Below are 20,352 nucleotides of genomic sequence, written 5' to 3' on the forward strand. Positions count from 1 at the left end.
GGTCAGATGGTGAGCTGTGCACACACGTAAAAAATGTCAAATTCCTGGAATGGAAGAGTCATTATTTTAACCATTTTAGCAGATGCAGTTCAGAGGCATTTCTGGTCCACTCAGTCTTGGGTGACTTCTCACTGTGTACATAGAACTTTTTTTTTTTTTAAATCCAAAGGAAACCTGTACCCATTACAAGATCTCATGTATCCCAGGTAGGCCTTGTGTCTCTTCCAGCCCCTGGAAGCCACTCACCTGCCTCCATCTCCATGGCCCCATCTGCCTGTGGTATTCCACATCAGTGGGCACTGGAGTCTGGCTTTTCTCTCTTAGCACCAAGTTCTCAAGATTCATCTGCCTCTAAGTGTTTCATTACCTTTCCTGATCAAATACTATTTGATCATTAAAAAAAACCCCACATGTTGCCTATCCATTCTCCTGATGGGTCTTTTCATTTTTTTCTTTAAGACCTTTAATGAGAGCATCGGCGGCGTGAGCAGAAAGCTGACATTTTGCACATTAACACTTTACAAAAACATCGTTCAAGATCTGCCTCCCACCCCTTCGAAGTTCCATTACATCTTCAACCTCCGAGACCTCTCCAGGGTTTTTAATGGCCTTGTCCTTACTAATCCAGATCGGTGAGTTCGGGGGTTGGTTGGTTTGACTAAAATATACCCTTAAAGATGTGATGGCCTTCCTTGTTAGGACTTACCAACGAATCACATGGCTCAAAAAAATATGGCAGTGAGTCACATGGAATCCTTGATTATATATTGATTGAGAAACAGATAAATGCTTAGGGCAGTGATTCTCAACCCGTGAGGCGGGACCCCTTTGGAGCGGAACAATCCTTTCACAGGGGTCTCCTAAGACCACTGGAAAACACAGGTGTTTACAGTATGAGTCATAACAGTAGCAAAATTACAGTAATGAAGTAGCAGCGAAAATAGTTTTTTGGCTGGGGGTCACCACCACATGAAGAACTGTACTAAAGGGTCACAGCATTGGGAACCACTGGACTAGAGAGAGAATCGGCAGGTTTGTGTCATTTTTGGCTGCATATGGAGTTCAAGGCCTGCCTAGGGTACATGAGATCTTGTCTCAGAAAAGTCCAAACCAAGAAGGGATGGACAGAGAGCTGGAGATGGTGCAGGTCTGATGTGAATTCAGAACCCAGATCTTCAGAAGCCATATAAAATGCTGGGATGGTGTGTGGGCCCTTCTGTCTTTCCAGTGAGTCCCCAGAGCAAGCTGGCTAGCCGGACTACTGTTCCCTGAGAGTTCTCGGTTTGATGGAAAGATCCTGCCTCAAAGCATAAGATGGGAGAGGCGGGTAGGGGTTGAGAACCATGGCCTTAGGGTGACTGCCGAGGCTCCTTAGCCCAGCAATCGGGGCGTCTTGGTCCCTCTGGTGGGATGGCTCTGTAGCCTCACCTGCTCAGCTCAGGCTGGGCTGTGTGGAACCTGTGGCTTATTTGATACAGTATCTCCTGCTCAGTGGAAGGTGTCTTCAGGAGTTGCCAGAGACAGCCCAGAAAGAATGAGGACTCTCTATAAAAACAGCCTCATGAGTAGCAGACTCCCCACTTTCCCTGCCCCTTTCAGTCTCTGTCAAGCCCAACTGTGTGGATTTGTGCCAGGAACCTTGAAGAGGGCTTACAGGGTTCCTCTGTGTAGCCCTGGCTGTCCCCAAACTTGCTTTGTAGACCAGGCTGGCCTTGAACTCAGAGATCCCCCTGCCTCTGTCTCCTGAGTGCTGGGATTGAAGGGATGCAGCACCACTGCTCAGCAGGACTGATTTTAAGTTCATGCATCTGAGCACGTAGGTGTGGCCTTTGGATCGCATACAGAGCTGACAGGAAGGCTCCATTTCTTCTTTTCGGTAGGATGAGCTGTGAGTGAGGAGTTCGTGGCCCCTTTATATAATCTGCTGGCTTCCGGTTAGAACGGGACAGAGAGGCTTTTAGAAATACGGCTCTTGTGCTCCCCAACCCACCTGGGTCCCTTCCTCCCCAGAGGACCTGGTGACCCACAACATCGTCCTTCTCCTATGTAGGTTCCAGACAGTGTCCCAGATGGTGAGGGTGTGGAGAAATGAGTGCTTGCGGGTTTTCCATGACCGGCTCATCAACGAAGTAGACAAGGAGCTGGTGAGCATGCGCAGCCATCCTGGCTGGCGGGCCGGAAACCCCATGCAAGGGCTGAGTAGAATGCATGCCAGCGGGACCAGCAAGATGGCACAGCGGGCACTTGCAGCCAAGCCTGAGGCGCTGAATTCCATCCCTGGGGCCTATATGGTAGAAAGAGAACTGACTCCCAGAAGTTAAATTCTGACCTTTACACATGAGCCCTCAGCACAAATATAAATAATTAAGTGTAAAGAAAAAAAAATGAAACCAATGTAAGCCAACATATTGCTTAGGATGCTCATGGCGGCAGGATAGGCGCCACTGGGGAGGGTCTAGGCAGATTTCCCCATTGATAACAGCAAAGTCTCTTTTCCTGCCAAATGTATGCAACCGTGGACCTTATCCTGCTTTTGCTTCAAGGTGCAAGCTCACATAGGGAACCTGGTGACCGAGCATTTTAAAGATGACTTCGAGATGGTGATGAGGGATCCCATCCTGTTCGGGGACTTCCGGTTGGCTCTGCAAGAGGGGGAGCCACGCATTTATGAAGACATCCAGGACTACGAGGCCGCCAAGGCACTGTTCGAGGTGTGGACCTCCGTCTTGTCCTCCCAGGACAAGACGCACAACCAGTTTGGAGTGTGTTCAGGGACTCCAGTGGCTCTCTTGTTGTCTGTAATGGGCTATGGCTCGCTCTAGCAGGCTGACACACAATAGACTCACGATTTATTTGATTTGATTTGATTGATTAATTGATTGAGACAGGGTTTCTCTGTGTAGACCAGGCTGGCCTCTAACTCAGGGTTCTGCCTACCTCAGCCCCATCCCCCAAGTGCTGGGATTAAAGACTTGGCTAGATTCATTTTATTTTTAATTATGTATGTGGTGTGTGTGTATTTATGTGGAATACATGTGAGTGCAAGTCCCTGTAGGGGCCAAGAGAGGTTGTTGGAGCCCCTGATGTGCATGCTGGAACTACACTTGGGCCCTGGGAAGAACAACACCTCCCAGCTAAGCCATCTCTCCTGCCCTGCCCTCAGCCGATGTCTGGCCCACATTAGTTCCTGACCCCACACATCTTAAGGATTGCTTTACTTCCTTAGCTGTGGATGCTTGGGAAAGACAGTTCTCATCACTCTCTTTCCCGGCGAGAAGGAGAGAGTCTTCCTCTTTAACTGCTGCGGGCTCAGGGATGCTCTCCACTCAGGAAATCCTTGAGGAGTACAACGAAGTCAACACCAAGATGAACCTGGTACTGTTTGATGACGCGCTGGAACACTTGACCCGCGTGCACAGAATCATTCGGATGGACCGAGGCCATGCGTTGCTGGTGGGTGTGGGTGGCTCCGGGAAGCAGTCGTTGGCTAGGCTGGCGGCCTTCACCGCAGGCTGTGAGGTGAGGAGGCCCCTGTGTACAGAGTGGGGAGTGGGACCTGCCTGTTCTTGTCCTTGTCACTTAAGCTTTGTCACTGCAAACTCAAATGTCAGACTCAGGCTGCACCTGTGAACTTAGAGCTGAGGGGACACAGAGGAGCCTTGGGGGCGGGGGTGGGGATCGTCCCTGATTGTCATACCTCAGCTCATGACCTCCTGTAGCTCCACCTCCACGGGATTTGTTGCCTTCCTGGGATCTCTACAGGCACCTGCATGTATGTGGTATATTTTTAGACACACAAATACATACACAAGTCAACAGAAGTCCTTTAGAAGAGATAAAACTGCCTTTTTTTTTTTTTTGCTTGTTTGTTTGTTTGTTGAGACAGGGTTTCTCTGTATAGCCCTGGCTGTCCTGGAACTCACTCTGTAGACCAGGCTGGCCTCCAACTCAGAAATCCGCCTGCCTCTGCCTCCCGAGTGCGTGTGCCACCACCGCCCAGTGTAGATAGACCTGCTTACGGAGCTGTAATTTGAGATAGCGATTCGCCCTTTTAAGTGTTTACTCCATACTTTGTCTAGTTGCAGATCCGTGTGACCATCACCTGCCTTTGCCAACAGGTGTCCTGTTTTCAAACTTCCCGGTGACTCCCCAGATGCCAAGTCCCTCTCTTGCCTTCCTTTCTCCAGACCCATGTTCTACACAGGGGCACGGGAACTTTCCCACTCGCACCCTGACCCATGTGTGCCGCGCAGGCGCACACAGGTCACCTGTCAATCATCCAGCTTCCCTGCCCGTGCCCCTTGTGTGATGTAGTGTGTTTGGGGAAGGGGAGCCTGCAAACCCCCATGCTCTCCTACCGTGCTCAGCTCAGCACTTTCCCCCTGCCTCAGCAGGCCTGACCTGTTTCCCCAGGTGTTTGAGATCCTGCTGAGCCGAGGCTACTCAGAGAATAACTTCCGCGATGATCTGAAGAACCTGTACATGAAGCTGGGCCTGGAGAACAAGACGGTGATCTTCCTGTTCACAGATGCGCACGTGGCCGAGGAGGGCTTCCTGGAACTCATCAACAACATGCTGACCTCAGGTACTGCCCGCCCCTGGTGGGCACCCGTGGGGCAGGAATGTCCATCCCTGCCACTGCAGTCTCTGTTTTCACACACAACCCCGCGGTTCTCAGGATGGGGCATCACTGACCCCTTCCTTCTGCTATGGATACATTGGTCGTTGGTCACTTTTCTCATTCTTGGGGCAGGGATGGTCCTGGAGTCCCTGAACCTGAAGCCTCGCGTGTCTCAGCTCTTCGAGAGACCCTGCCACCCACATGGGGTCCCCCCCCAGTGGCCACTGCACACCCCAGATTTTTGCAGGCAATGTGATGTCCATGACCTCTGCTGTCCTTGAAGCCCAGAGCCCAAAGACACGTGGGAATTGGAACTGTGATAATGAAGGGAGGGGAGAGGAGGAGCCGCACAAAGCAGCGCTTGGAAGATGCTGTGTTGTCTCTTAACTGCGGGGGTTGGGGGTGGGGGGAGGTTGGGTGGGGGACTTCAGCACACTGCCCAAAGGTGAGCTCATTCCAACATCCCTGAGGGTCTCCACGGCTTCTGGAGCCGACACCAAGGTGTGCACAGGTCCAAGACGTGCAAAACCATCCTTTACAAAGCTTGTAGAGGCTGCCCTAGCCCAGGGCTCCTTGGCTCATGCCACCCTATTCTCTGCTTCTGTCCTCCACAACTGACTTCTGTTCCTCACCGTTTCCTGTGATAGCATTGGGCTGCCTGGGTCCTTAGCCTTGTCCCAACTGCAAAGGGGGCATTATTCATGTTCTCCTTTTAGGAAGAGTGGCCAGGGCACTGCTGGAAAAAAAAATCTTCCATGTAGAGTCCTATGTACTGGAGTCAGATGGAGCAAAGACATCAAGGCAGGGGTATGGTGATCTCACAGGCAGGATTCAGGAGAGCCTGGGGATGTATCTCAGTGGCAGGGTGCTTGATTAGCATGTGTGAGATCCTGGATTCAATCCCTAGTACCAGCAGAATCTACATATGTACACACATATGCTGGGCATAGCAGTACGTGTGTGTACTCCCAGCTCCCAAGATGTAGAGGCAGGAGCACTGATTCTTGCATGGCCTGGGTCCCATAACCTTGACCAGGGGTCATCAGGGGATGGAGAAAGGACAAACACACGGAGAGAATCTGGAATCAGGTGGTCTGGGCTCTCTGATGGAGAAACGGCAGCATCCAGAAAGCTGAGTGTGTTTTGCTGAAAAGGAGGCAGGGTTATTAGATCCAGATAAACAAGGAGGCAGGGTTTGTGGTGCACACCTGGATCAAGGAGGTGGATTTAGTTGATTTCCATAGGAACAGTCTCTGCAGAGCAACAGTCTCCAGGATGTAAGCATGGGGTGGGGGTGGGGGTGGGGGTGGGGGTGGGAGGAAACTATGGTGGACGTGTTCAGCCCACTGTCAACACTAGTATTCAGACCAGAGGAAGGCTTTGCCACTCCCATGGGGCTGAGGCCTCACTGGGGTCCTGGGCATGGGCATGTCCATGTCAAACAACACACATTCACTCAGGACTTCTTGCTCCTTACATAGGAGGGTCATCCTCGGCTATATAACAAGTTCAAGGCTAGCCTGGGCTACATGAGATACCCCCTCACACACCCACTTAAAAAGAAACCTAAAACACAAACAAAAAAAGAGAGGGACACTGAAATATAGGACCTTAGGTGTCATTTAAAGATGAGGCTACATTCTCACTTCCTGGACATAGTCTGTGTGCTTTCTGGCCACAACATGGGGTCTGCTCAGAGTTGAGGGAAGAGGCGAGGCCTTTTGAGGAGGAGCAGCTTTGGCCACAACCTGAACTCTGTACAGAAATCCCTTGACTCGGGTGTCTCGCCATCTGAAAGCGTGGATGCTCATAGTAACCCAGCCCCCAGCCTGACACAGTCCTTGCCCACAGCCTTACTGGCACTGAAGACTGGGCTGTATTTTGCTGTGGGCCTGCCCTTGGGTCTTGTAGGATCTGATATTGTGTAACTGGCTAGTCCCACTGGATGCTACACCGTCTCTGTTCTACTTTCATTTCTGGTGCTTTGACAAATGCCCAGCGTACAAAGTGGTTTAGAGAGGGCAGAAGGTTTGTTTGAGTTACAATTCTAGGCTAAAGTTCATTTTTTTAGGGAAAGTCAGCAGGAGGACCTTGAGCAACTGGCCATATCATATCCACAGTCAATAACGCCCCCAGTGCTGCCTGCTTCCAGCTTTCTCTTGCTATGTAGAATTAAGGACACTCTGCCTAGGGAATGGTGCCGCCCATGGTAGGCTGAGTCCCCGTACATCCCTTAACACTAACTAGCCTTATACAGATAATTGGTCAATTGAGACTCTCTTCCCAAATAATTTAACACAGTGGCAAACTGATGTTTAAAACAAACTAGCTCAGTCCCCTCAAGTTGTTATAATGCAGACTGTCTAATTAGACATTGTCCAATGTTTATGGAACGCAAAATCCTCCTGGTAAGAATCCTGCTGAAGGAGGCATGTGTGCATGGGCTTTGATGCTCCCGTACAGTCCTCAGGGTAGGCAAGGGACACTCACCATCCATCCTGAAAGCTTAGAGACCACTCTGATCTTGGGGGACTGATTGTGTGTCAGTGTGGACCCCAGCCCTATTCCTTCACTGGCACCTGCTATTCTTCCCAGCATGCCTTGCTCCATCACCTCCTTTTACACTCAGGGAGATCAGAACTCAGAGACCTGAAAGCCAGTTCCCCCCACCTCCTTGTCCTCCAGGAATGGTCCCCGCACTCTTCGCTGAAGAGGAAAAGGACAACATCCTTGGTCAGATCGGGCAGGAGGCCTTGAAGTTCGGCATGGGTCCAGCCAAGGAGTCCGTGTGGCAGTTTTTTGTGAATAAAAGCGCTAACAACCTACACATCGTCCTGGGCATGTCACCAGTGGGAGACACCTTGAGGACCCGGTGTAGGAATTTCCCAGGTACCTCTTGAGCCGAGCCTGTAGATCCATCACCATGGCTCTGGGGACCCGACACATCCAAGCTCCCCTCCAGCAGCGTCACACAGGATGTTGTGCTAACTTGAAAGTTGGCCTTGCACTGTAGGCACACCTCCTCGGCCCCTTCTCAGGGCTCCGCAGACATGGCTGGCATCTTCCCGGCAGGCAGTGTGGGGAGGGCACCCCTCTTCTCTCTCCCAGTATCACAGTGACATGATGCTGAGAGCTAGTCATACTTGAGTGTGAACAGCTGAGCTACCCCTCTGAAGGACACTGAAGACTGTGGGCTCATATGCACTGGAGTTAGTTGTGGGTTGCAAAGTGATCCTCTTTCTCCTTTCTCTCCAAGGCCTAGTGAACAACACCGGCATTGATTGGTTCATGCCCTGGCCACCTCAGGCCTTGCATGCAGTGGCCAAGTCGTTTTTAGGTAAGCCACCACTGTTGTGGGGATTGCTTAGCGGTCTCCTAAAGAAGATTGTCACTGTTCTGACCAAATCTTGGCCCAGTAGGTTGGTTTACCATAGATACCCTATGATAAGGAATAGCTTTGTATTGTTAGCATAGGGCTTGGGGTTATATTTTGCTCTAATCCAAAGGTATCAGAAGTCCTCACATTTGGCCGGGTGTTGGTGGTGCATGCCTTTAATCCCAGCACTTGGGAGGCAAAGGCAGGCGGATTTCTGAGTTGGAGGCCAGCCTGGTCTACAAAGTGAGTTCCAGGACAGCCAGGGCTATACAGAGAAACCCTGTCTCGAAAAACAAAAAACAAACAAACAAACAAAGAAGTCCTCACATTTGGCCTGCTGCCAAATGTGCCCCCCCATTGTTTTGATGATTTATTGGCCCACACTTCATGAACATTTTGTCTTCAGCCCTTCCTATACTACATCCTTGCCGAGAGACAGTGCTGTTACTGTTTATCTCTTTGTAGAGGAAATGTCCCAAAGGTTGCCACCATGGAGATGCCAACACAGGTTCTCTTTTTGTCTAGATCTAACTCAAAAGGGTTTATGACCAATGCCACTGGGTAGCTTTGTAAATAGTTTCAACCTTACCAATATGCACCCAACAAACTCAATAAACAAACAGCCCTTCTACCCAAAGCCAAAGCTGTAATTTCAGTTATAATACTGTTCTCCTGGGAAGGAAGCCAAGAGGACATTTGTTGTGACATCGTGACTCAGAGTCTGGCTAACTGCTTCTGTGAAGGTCCACATGGCAATATTTGCTTCTGTCACAGCTGCCAAATCTTGACAATGTGCTTTGAGAGCTCTCTGGGACCAGATGTAGATGAATTTGGCCGTGCTTCAATAAAACTTTATTTACAAAACACAAGTGGTGGGCCGGCCGTGCTTGCCCTGTGGAGCTGTGCCTGCCAGCCCTGCTGTGGCTGTGAATGCTAGCTCCCACGGTGTGGAAGTCATGTCGCTACCTTCCAGCTTGCGGTGTTTCAGTTCTAGGCACAAAGCTGCCCACAATTCACTCACAGTTCTTTCTTTGAATACATTCCCTTAAGCTGAGGTGGCCACGTGGCAAAATTGGATGCCTGTGGGCCGAGTTTTTCGGGCATGCTGTGTGTAGTCAGAGTCACAGACAGATGCAGAACCTGGAACACCTCCTTCCCTCATGTTCTCCCCCAAGCCTGTTGCAAACCAGGCTGTCGGTATGACCCAAGTAGAGAGATTTGTCTCTGAGAAAGATCGCCAGTCATCCTAGTAGTCTCCCTTCCATCACTGTGTGCTGGACACTGGGCTCTGTCACAGAGCCCACCTATCCAGCTGCCGAGGGTCTGCTATGAGTTTGTGCTGGGCTAGGGGATCAGTAAGGGTTGGTTGTGGGTCCCAGTCCTGAAGGTCCAGCTTCTCCTGATGGCGCCTGAGTGCTGGGGAAAGGCAGAGAGCTCCCTGGCCCAGGGCAGAAGGGTTGGCTTCTGTGTTAGAGAAATCACCAGGGACAGAGCACAGGTTCCGGAAGTTGCCACAAATAATAGCCACTCACTTCCTTTTTTTTCAAATTAAGTTTTTGGTGAAATCACTTTTTGCTTAAGGAAAATATGTCTACTGTAAACTTTCCCTTTCTGTCCATCTTAAAAGTACCGGAAGCACCGACTACATTCAGAATGTCAGGTAATCATTACCTCCATCTGTTTCTAGAACTTTCCATTCTCCTCAGCTGAAGCGCTGTACCCGTCTAGACACTGACTCTTCCCTCCCCCAGACCCTGGATACCTCTAACCTGCTTCCTGTCTCTCTGAACCTTCCCTGTGCCTATGTATCTCATGTAAGGGGACCCATGCACATTGTATCTTTGTGCCCAGCTTCTTCTTTTTGTAGAGTGTTTCTGGGGGCTCGCTTAGAATGTAGCCCCACATTTGGTCCTTTTTCCTGGCTGAATAGTACTCCACTGCATGGACATGCCACACTGTTACTGTTCACCTCAGATGGACTCTGGTCTTTTCTCCTGACCACTCTGCTGCTATGAGCATTGGAGATCACGGACCCTTTGGAGGCTCTAGGTCTGGTTCTTTCTGCCACACTTCTGAGGGTGGAGTTCTTGAGTTCGTGGGTCAGTATTTCACTTTCTGGGGACCTGTTCTTTTGTTTGTTTGTTTTCTGCAGTGCTGGGGACCCGATGCCAGAGCCTCATAGGCTAGGCTGGTGCTTGCCACTGAGCTGCCCCCGCCCCCAGTCCTCCTTTTCCCTGTTTCTAACCCCACACTTTCTCTGTGCCTCCCACTGCAGGCGATAACTCCATGATTCCCGATGAGAAACTTGAGGAGCTCGTGGAGCACGTGGTCATGGTCCACCAGTCAGTGGGCGAGTTCAGCAAGCAGTTCCAGCAGAAGCTGAGGCGGAGCAACTATGTGACGCCCAAGAACTACCTCGACTTCATTAACACCTACTCAAAGCTACTAGATGAGAAAACCCAGTACAACATAGGTGAGCGGGCAGAGGCGCCTGGGCAGGACAGGGATGAGGAGGCATGGCATCGTTATGGCATCGGCTCATTTTAGGGTTTTACTGCTGTGAACAGACACCATGACCAAGGAAACTCTTATAAAGGACACCATTTAATTGGGGCTGGCTTACAGATTCAGAGGTTCAATCTGTTAATAAGGTGGGAACATGGCAGCATCCAGGCAGGCATGGTGCAGGAGGAGCTGAGAGTTCTACATCTTCATCTGAAGGCTGCTAGGATGAGGATGAAGGGTGCTTAAAGCCCACGCCCACCCTGACACACCTATTCTAACAGGGCCACACCTTTTTAATAGTGCCACTCCCTGGGTCGAGCATATACAAACCATGTCAGGCATGGACACCTCAAGTCCTGGCATCCTTATGGTTGGGGCAAAATAGAGCAGATTTGGCTTTTGCGTTTGGGGGCACATCATCCCTGTGGGTGGGACACTGCATGATTTTAGTTCCTTGTGGCCTCGCATGCTTGCAGAGCTATTTTCTTTGCCCTGGATGTCCCCTGGTCCCCAACGTGCTCTGCTAGAAAAGGGCTCTCCGTGGCTACTGGCTAAGAGATACACTGTTACCAGCATGGGGGTGACGCAGGCCTTAAATCCCAGCACTCAGGAGGCAGAGGCAGGATAATTTCAGAGTTTGAAGCCACAGAGTTAGTTCCAGGACAGCCACAGCTATTCAGAGAAACCCTGTCTGGAAAAAACGAACAAACAAACAAACAAACAAACAAACAAACAGGAAGCTTAGGGGCTAGAACAGAACTATGTGATCTTGTAGAAGTGAGTTCTTTTCCTCTTGTTGGATGGGTCCCAGTGACACTCATGCGAGGTCTCACCCTGGAGCTGGGACCACTGACTGTGCGCTGTCTGCCCCCAGCCCAGTGCAAGCGTCTGGAAGGAGGGCTGGACAAGCTGAAGGAGGCGACCATCCAGCTGGACGAGCTGAACCTGAAGCTGGCGGAACAGAAGATCGTCCTGGCTGAGAAGTCAGCCGCCTGCGAGGCCCTGCTGGAGGAAATCGCCACCAACACAGCCATAGGCAAGGGCTGGGGGTGGGCGATCAGCCCTGGGGCCAGTCTGTGCCCAAGGCCCTGCCGAGAGACCAGCTGAGTAGGCAGCCATTAGCAAGCAAGTCTTGAATACCAGATCTCTCTCTCTCTCTCTCTCTCTCTCTCTCTCTCTCTCAGTCAGGACACCCTCCCTGAGCCTCTATATTTAATTTTTTAAACATTTTGTTATTTTTTAGTGGCTTTGCTTACTCATAGGGAGCACTGGGATAATTCAACACAGGAATTCAGTGTGAGGCCTGGCTTCTCATGAGGTCACCAGATACTGGAACACATCTGTTCCCCAAGCCAGTGTGACCTCATCTTTGATAACGACATCTTTTCCAATAAGGTCTCAACTTTGAGGCTCCAGTGGCTTTAACCCCAGGGCCACTGTCTGTCCCCTTGTGACCCCTGTCACCTCTGAGCTCTAGCTATGGGATGATGCCCATGACTTAGAGGCAGCCAGCCAAGGTGCCAGCCAGTGACAAAGTGAAGTCAGGTTGTGACCCATGTCACCAGCAGAGAGAATGGCGAGGAGAAGTCACACGGAGGGGCAGTACACCCTAGATGAGGCATCTCTAGGGATGGACCTGACTGAGCATAAAAAGGAGGAGTGGATAGAGAAGGGGGGGGGGAGAAGGGAGAGGGGAGGAGCTTGCTGCCAATCCTTAAGACCTAAGTCCGATCCTGGGACCCACAAGGTATGAGAGTCCAGATTCTGCGGCATGTGAATACCAATAAACCAAATATTAGAAGTTTTTAAAAGATAGATGAATCGGGCAGACAGTGGGAGACAGACAGATCATTTCAGTCATCTGAAGTCAGAAGGCCATCCTGGGACCTTGGCCAGGAGTGTCCAGGCAGGTGGGGCAGACATGGGATCAAGTGGGTAGGACACAGCGAGAAAATGCCATATAGGATCCTCTCTATGGCCACTGAATCGACCAGAGCCCTCTTACAAGCCACCAGTCCATAGCCATGCCTGGCTTTGAGGTTCCCACAAGACCTAGGCTGCATTCGCAGCATCCCAGCATCTCACCAGTCCCTCCCCTCCTTGCAGCGGAGGAGAAGAAGAAGCTGGCAGAGGAGAAGGCCATAGAGATCGAAGAGCAGAACAAGATCATCGCTGTCGAGAAGGCCGAGGCCGAGACAGCTCTGGCTGAGGTCATGCCCATCCTGGAGGCCGCCAAACTGGAGCTGCAGAAGCTGGACAAGTCTGACGTGACTGAAATCAGGTCCCAGCTTCCACCCTTGCTCCCGCCTGCATCCCTGGAGCTCTCTCAGGGCTTGCCTCACGCTCACCCCAACCCCTTTACAGATAGCAAAGAGAGGGCCCCCGAGGTCAGGCCGTAGCACCCGGGGAGCCTAGGCTCCAGACCCAGAGGACAGTTGTAAGCCACCATGTGGGTGCTGGGGATTGAACCCGGGTTCTATAAAAGAGCAGACAGCTATTTCTAATCACTGAGCCATCTGGTTCACCTCAAGCCAGAGAGTTTAAAGAGAGGATCAAAACAACCAGCTTTACAAGGTTCTGTATATCCTGCCATATCTGTCTGCATCTCAATGGCTACCATCACGTCTCTATTTCCTGCTGTCTTCCAGGAGCCTGGTGTGGGGCTATCACATGAGACCCTTCCTGGTTCATCGTCCTCCCTCTAGGAACTAGGCATCCTCTATTCCCAGGCAGTGACTTCCAGGGAGCCCTTGTGCCTGCCTCTTCTCCCCCAACCCCTGAGAATTCTGGCTAGGTCCTGGCCTCTCTGAACATGGGCCCTCTGGTCACCCAGGTCATTCGCGAAGCCCCCGAAGCAAGTGCAGACAGTCTGTGAGTGCATCCTCATCATGAAAGGCTACAAAGAGCTTAACTGGAAAACCGCCAAGGGCATGATGTCTGACCCCAACTTCCTGAGGTCCCTGATGGAAATCGACTTCGATTCCATCACCCAGGGTCAAGTGAAGAACATCAAAGGTAAGTGGGGGGCTGGGAGGGTCCAGGCAAGGGGTGGGGCTGGGGTATCACCTTACCCGTGTATACAGAGCAGGACAATGGCTGTCCAGCTCCCACTGATGATGCGGGGACAGAGGCAGCTACCAATTGGCCTATACACAGCTCAGCAGAGGGTCTGGCTTTCGCTGGCAGAGAAACAAGAATTGATGGGAACCTGGCCCTGCCTCTGCCCACTGTGTGGCTCAGCACTTTCCCTTTGTGCCTCTTGCCAATGTCACGCCTCCGTAGGAACCTGGAGGACCTGGCAGGGGGAGAGCAGTGCCAGCTACAGTCAGCAGGATGTGTCTCTGGCCAGAGAATGCCTAAGTTCCCTGCCAGGAAGTCCTCATGGAGCATGCTGTCAGAGCTGTGTGCAACCTTATCCCTGAGCAAGGGATGGGGGTGGCTCAGCTGGTAGAGAGCCTGCCTAGCAGGCATGAAACCTTAAGTTTAATCCCCAGCACGGGGCAAAGCTAATGTGGTACTTCCCGGGGTGGAGGCAGGCGGGTCAGGAGTTCAAGGGCATCAGCTATATAGTGAGTTCAAGTCAGGCTGGACTATGTGAGACCTTGTGCCAAGGATGAAACGGAGGGAGAGAGGGAGGAAGGAAGGAAAAGGAAAAGCAAAGCAAAGGAAAGGAGAGGAGAGGAGGGGGTGTTTGGCGAGATGACTTAGCAGGTAAAGTTGTGTGTTCTTAGGACCTGAATTAGATCCACAGGAATCAAGTACAAATAGAGAGAACCGACATTCACAAAGTTGTCATCTGACCTCAGTTTTTGATGAGTGTACCATGGCATGCACACACACACACACACACACACACACACACACACACACACAAAAGACAGGGAGAATAATTTGTGTAAAGAAAGCAGAATGCCCCTCACAGTCCCGTAAGTGAAACACAGGCACGAACAAACCTGTGAAATACCATCTTCCCCTATACCCGGACATTGCTGGGGTGATGGTGGAAGTGACCTATGACCCACCATCGCTTTGAATCCACCCAGCTGCTTGTCGGAACCTGTCCCCAGAGGCTGGAGGGTGTCCGTTGGGTCTCTGGATCACGTGAGGGTCACCTTCAACTCCACACTGCCGACCCGTGAGGAACGGGGCCCTCATGATGCTCCCTCTGGCCACAGGCAGCATAGAGTGTCTCTAGTTTTATCCGCCCTGGGAGGGAGCTTGACATCACTGCGTCTGCCCTCCAGGCCTCTTAAAGACTCTGAACACCACAATCGAAGAGATGGAGGCTGTGAGCAAGGCAGGGCTGGGCATGCTGAAGTTTGTAGAGGCCGTCATGGGCTACTGTGATGTGTTTCGGGAGATCAAGCCCAAAAGAGAAAAGGTGAGCCAAGGCCTCGCTGCCCTGGGATCAGAGCTCAAGTGTCCTTAATGTTGCTGGAAAATCCTGGCCACTCATGAGCCTGGCCACTGGTGTCTCTCACATAGCATGCGGACAGGCGGGGCTGAGGCCTCTGTGCACAGTGTAAAATAAAGATGACCACAGCGGGCGGGGTCAGCCCCATAGGCAACAACTGGGCTGAAATCATTTTGTTTTGTTTTGGTTTGGTTTGGTTTTTCCGAGACAGGGTTTCTCTGTGTAGCCCTGGCTGTCTTGGAACTCACTCTGTAGACCAGGCTGGCCTCGAACTCAGAAATCTGCCTGCCTCTGCCTCCCAAGTGCTGGGATTAAAGGCATGTGCCACCACGCCCGGTTGAAATCATTTTGAAGGTAACCATGTGATCCTAACATTTTCCCAGATTCCCATTAGAACTTGGATTGTCTGGAAGACATTCTCTTGAATGTTTGACTAAAAACCACTAAACTGCCTTTGTGTGACTTCAGGACACGCACCCCGAGATGTCCGCTATCTTATGGGCAGGATTTTGTTTTGTTTTTTTCTAACATGAGGCTGAGCTCTTACAGTCACAAGTGGCTCAGAAGAGAAGCCACGTGATACACGGAGGAAACAGTTCAGTGGCAAGGGTCCCTGCTGAGCAAGCATGAGAACCTGAATTCAGATCCCCAGCCCCCATGTGAGAGGTTAGGCTAGCCATGTAATCCTGTAAGCCCCCCAACACACACACACACACACACACACGCACACACACATGCACACACGCATGCATGCACGCTGGTGGTGGGCAGAGACAGAAGGATCACCCAGTGTTGCCGGCCTCCAGACTATCAGGAAAACAGTAGACTCAGGATCAAATTGAGAGACGCAGTCCTGGGGGAACAGGGAAGAGAATAACAGAAAAGGATATTCAATGTCCACTTCTGGCCTGTGTGTGTGTGTGTGTGTGTGTGTGTGTGTGTGTGTACAGTGATGCATTTACCTGCACATACTGTTACACACACACACACAGCCCTGTGTCTTGATGGTGTGATGGTGGCCCCATTGTGTATAGAGACACAGTACGAACACCCTTAGGAATGAAACCCTTCAGTGTCTTCATGTAGGTCAACAGTTCTCAAGACTCCTTTAGGGGTCAAATGACCCTTTCACAGAGGTCACATCTAAGGTATCCCGCGTATCAGATATTTATTTACATTGCGATTCCTAACAGAAGCAAAACTAGTTATATGGTTGGGGTTACCATAACCTGAGGAACCTGAAAGGGTCACAGCCTGAGAAGGGTTGGGAACCCGGGATGGAGGTGGAGATGGCGGGCCACCCGCTCACTGTCTTCACACAGGTGGCCAGGCTGGAGCGGAATTTCTTCCTAACCAAACGGGAGCTAGAGAGGATCCAGAATGAGCTAGCAGCGATCCAGAAGGAACTGGAGGCTCTGGGGGCCAAGTATGAGGCCGCCATCCTGGAGAAGCAGAAGCTGCAGGAGGAGGCAGAGATCATGGAGAGGCGGCTGATCGCAGCGGACAAGCTCATCTCTGGGCTGGGCTCAGAAAACATCAGGTGAGGGCATCACTTGCCTAACGAGGGGAGCCGTAATCTACATAGGCTCCAAGGAGCGGTAACCTATGCACGCTCCAAAGCGCTAAAGGCGTCCGACGCAGGTTCCCGTTGGTCATGGGCAGAAGGGAGCTGCTCATGGTGGCCTTCCTGTCCTATGCAGGTGGCTGAACGACCTGGATGAGCTAATGCACCGGCGGGTGAAGCTGCTAGGCGACTGCTTGCTCTGTGCGGCCTTCTTGAGCTACGAGGGCGCCTTCACCTGGGAGTTTCGTGATGAGATGGTCAACCAGGTGTGGCAGAATGACATCTTGGATCGCGACATCCCCCTGAGCCAGCCTTTTCGACTCGAGAGCCTCCTCACAGATGATGTTGAGATCAGCAGGTACCACGCTTAGCCCAGAGCAGGGGCAGGGTGGGGGGTCTGCGTGAGCATCCCCTGGGAGCTGGAGTGGGCTGCAGGACTGGGAAGGCACAGCCAGCCCTGAGCCAAGGTCACACATTGTTCTAGAAGGCTGACCCTGTGACCTGCAGCGTTGGGCTCACAGCTTGGTGGGGTAGTAAGTTCATCTGCTTGTGGTTGTCCCTCGCAGGTGGGGCTCCCAGGGCCTTCCCCCTGATGAGCTCTCAGTTCAGAATGGCATCCTTACAACCCGGGCCAGTCGCTTCCCGCTCTGCATCGACCCCCAGCAGCAGGCCCTCAACTGGATCAAAAGAAAAGAGGAGAAGAATAACCTACGGGTGCAGTCCCTCTGCCTAAAGTCCCTGCCCCATGCTCCATCCTGAACCCCACCTGAGGACTGAGCAGCCCCTTCCTCTGCTTAGGGGATCAGGATGAAGACCATACCTTCTCTCTTTATTTCTCTCTGCTTGGTGGTCCAGGATGCTCCACTGTGTGTGTCTGGGTGGGGGGAAGGAGCTGGTGGAGGAGGGAGGCTAAAGTGGCAGCTTTATTTAGAGGTGACCCACTTAGCAAGTCTCACGCTCACTCAAAGCAGACACGTCTGTGGCTTTTAAAGAGTATGTGCAGAATCCTAGAACAGTTAACAGAGTCCGTTTAGAATATTCTTATTAACCCCATCCTTACCCCAGCCAAGAACAATGATGTTTCCTTTAGTGGTTGCTGCCCAGCCAGTGGCAACTGCTAATACAGTTTCTGTCTCCATGGCTTTGCCTACTCTTGATATCTCCTATGGATAGAAGCATTTAGTAGTTAATCATTTGTGATTGGCTTCTTTTATGATGTAGGGGTTCAACGATGTCATAGCAGGTGTAGGTACTTTGTCCCAGCCTCTTTATCTTCTTTACAGCTGTATAGTATTCCTTTGTATGGACATACCACATTTTGTTACTCCAACCTCAGTTGATGAACAGGGTTGTTTCCATTTTATGGTGCTGCTGTGAACATCTGTATACACACTTCTTTTTCGTGCATGTTGGGGGTGGGGGAGGGTCACAAATGTGTAGTCAGAGGGGAACTTTTTGGAGCTGATTTTCTCCATCTACCCTGTGACTTCAGGTTTGCATGGCCTTTACCCACTGAGCCACCTCACCAGACCCGGACTGTGTCCACATTCATGGTCCTCCAGGGCACGCTCCAGGAGTGGGATGGTTGGAGTGCCAGCTTTTGTTGAGCGACCAAATTAGTGGTCTCCAGTTTTGTCCTATGCTTGCTTTCCTGGCTCTTGCTTCCCACTTGACCTGACACACCCCATCTCCTGCCTCTCGCCTGCAGGTTGCTTCCTTCAATGACCCCGACTTTCTGAAGCAGCTCGAGATGTCCATAAAGTACGGGACCCCCTTCCTGTTCCACGACGTGGATGAGTACATCGACCCTGTGATTGACAGCGTCCTGGAGAAGAACATCAAGACCTCCCAAGGCCGCCAGTTCATCATTCTGGGGGACAAGGAGGTCGACTATGACTCCAACTTCCGGCTGTACCTCAATACCAAGCTGGCCAATCCTAGATACTCCCCGTCAGTGTTTGGGAAGGCCATGGTCATCAACTATACTGGTAAGAAGGGGCAGATCTGGCTGCAAATCCAGAAGTCTACCTTGACAGCAAGGCTTCACGGGCATCTTGATCCCTGGTGGCTCCGTCTCTCCATGGAAGCTGGGTTTTTTGTTTTGTTTTGTTTTGGTTTTGGTTTTTTCAAGACAGGGTTTCTCTGTCTGTCCTGGAACTCACTCTGTAGACCAGGCTGGCCTCGAACTCAGAAATCCTCCTGCCTCTGCCTCTCAAGTGCTGGGATTGAAAGAGTGTACCACTACTGCCCAGCCTGTGGAAGCTGTTTTTGCTGTTTGGTCCTTACTGTGTAGGGATTGGGGGACTTTGGAGGGCAGAGAGCTGCAGGTGTCTGGGTATGCCTAGCCCGGACTCCAGGGCAAGCGAGTGAAGGTTCTCTGTCCTTTCAGTCACTCTGAAGGGCCTGGAGGACCAGCTGCTGAGCGTGCTGGTGGCCTATGAGAGGCGCGAGCTGGAGGAGCAGAGGGAGCACCTCATCCAAGAGACCAGCGAGAACAAGAACCTGCTCAAGGACCTGGAGGACTCACTCCTGCGTGAGCTGGCCACGTCCACGGGCAACATGCTGGACAATGTGGAGCTGGTGCAGACCCTGGAAGAGACCAAGTCCAAAGCCACAGAGGTGGGCACCTCTGTGCAGGTGGGAGGGGCTCTGTCACCCCGAGTCTAAAGGCCACCTTGGGGCTGGAGGGACAGACGGACAGCACTGGCTATTCTTCCAGAGGACCTAAGTTGGGTTCCCAGCACCTACATCGGAGCTCATAACCCTCTATAATTCCAGTTCCAGGGAATCCAATACCCTCTTCTGGCCCCCAAAGGCATCAGGCATGCACGTGGTGTATGCAGATGCATCTAGGCAAAATACTTATACACATAAATGTTGCAGTCAATCTCCAACCCAGATATGCCCCCGGCAATGAAAACACAACTCAATTAATATGAATGCAAGCTGTGCGCCTAGATTGGGCAGGTCTACCGCTACACTACCATCTTCCACATCTATGAGACCCCTTAGAACTTGTGGCTTCCCCAGGCCGTGTGCTTCTGCTCCCCTTTCCTTCTAGCATCTTCTTTCTCTCCCACCTTTCAGCTCCACCTTCCAGTCCTCTGCCCAATCACCGGCTCTAGCCTTTATTTTTATTTTAAAAATTAAGGTGTGAATAAGGTTTACAGGCAATCACCTGAGTGCTGACTCATTCCTTGTTCACAACCCTTCCCAGGAGAACAGAATTAGCATCAAATTACAAATAGCCTCAGAGCTATCCACAACAAGTAAAAGAAATCTTAAAAAAAAAAAAGAAGAAGAAGGAAGGGCCACCTAGATGGGACTGTGCACTCCTGTGCAGCTGGCAACCTTCAAACTGAGAATCATGAAAAAGCCCAGCCATGCTTGCTTTAAATAAAAAGGGAAGTTAGTTCAAAAGGTGGAGACATACTGATGTGGCTTCGGGTAAGGCTGGATCCAGGACCCAAAAATATCATATAGCCGGGCGGTGGTGGCGCACGCCTTTGATCCCAGCACTTGGGAGGCAGAGGCAGGTGGATTTCTGAGTTCAAGACCAGCCTGGTCTACAGAGTGAGTTCCAGGTCAACCAGGGCTACACAGAGAAACCCTGTCTCGATAAACAAAACAAACAAAAAAATCATATAGATTTTGTAGCTTTCCATCTGCGCTGGGCCTATGTTGGGTTGACTCTATCTTCTCCCAGTGTTTGCATGAAAAGACATGGCCTAATGTCCCCTCAAGTTCAAGGTCTCTGCAGGGTCTGGTGACTCCAGGGAGGAGCACGTCATGGTTCACTTTATACCCCACAGTCCAGCCTCTGCCACCCCAGGCCATCTAGGCTGTCATCTGCCTCCCTGTTTCCATGGTAA

The 20,352-nt window shown here is 51.4% G+C and overlaps 1 protein-coding gene across 1 annotated transcript in view; it reads left to right on the forward strand.

Moving 5' to 3' along the window:
- The window catches only part of Dnah10 (dynein axonemal heavy chain 10), a 111,828-nt gene that overhangs the window by 78,002 nt on the left and 13,474 nt on the right, over positions 1-20,352 (forward strand). Inside the window, exons 48-64 of the mRNA XM_021162419.2 lie at positions 460-632; positions 2,051-2,144; positions 2,544-2,711; positions 3,331-3,519; positions 4,414-4,585; positions 7,307-7,510; positions 7,878-7,958; positions 10,273-10,470; positions 11,377-11,538; positions 12,609-12,783; positions 13,336-13,517; positions 14,747-14,883; positions 16,239-16,456; positions 16,617-16,838; positions 17,047-17,194; positions 18,189-18,468; positions 18,870-19,099. Coding sequence (XP_021018078.1) covers positions 460-632; positions 2,051-2,144; positions 2,544-2,711; positions 3,331-3,519; positions 4,414-4,585; positions 7,307-7,510; positions 7,878-7,958; positions 10,273-10,470; positions 11,377-11,538; positions 12,609-12,783; positions 13,336-13,517; positions 14,747-14,883; positions 16,239-16,456; positions 16,617-16,838; positions 17,047-17,194; positions 18,189-18,468; positions 18,870-19,099 — 3,033 coding nt within the window. The remainder of the gene's footprint in view (positions 1-459; positions 633-2,050; positions 2,145-2,543; positions 2,712-3,330; positions 3,520-4,413; positions 4,586-7,306; positions 7,511-7,877; positions 7,959-10,272; positions 10,471-11,376; positions 11,539-12,608; positions 12,784-13,335; positions 13,518-14,746; positions 14,884-16,238; positions 16,457-16,616; positions 16,839-17,046; positions 17,195-18,188; positions 18,469-18,869; positions 19,100-20,352) is intronic.

Source organism: Mus caroli, chromosome 5 (genome assembly GCF_900094665.2).
Source record: "Mus caroli chromosome 5, CAROLI_EIJ_v1.1, whole genome shotgun sequence".
Classification (NCBI taxonomy): Eukaryota; Metazoa; Chordata; class Mammalia; order Rodentia; family Muridae; genus Mus; species Mus caroli.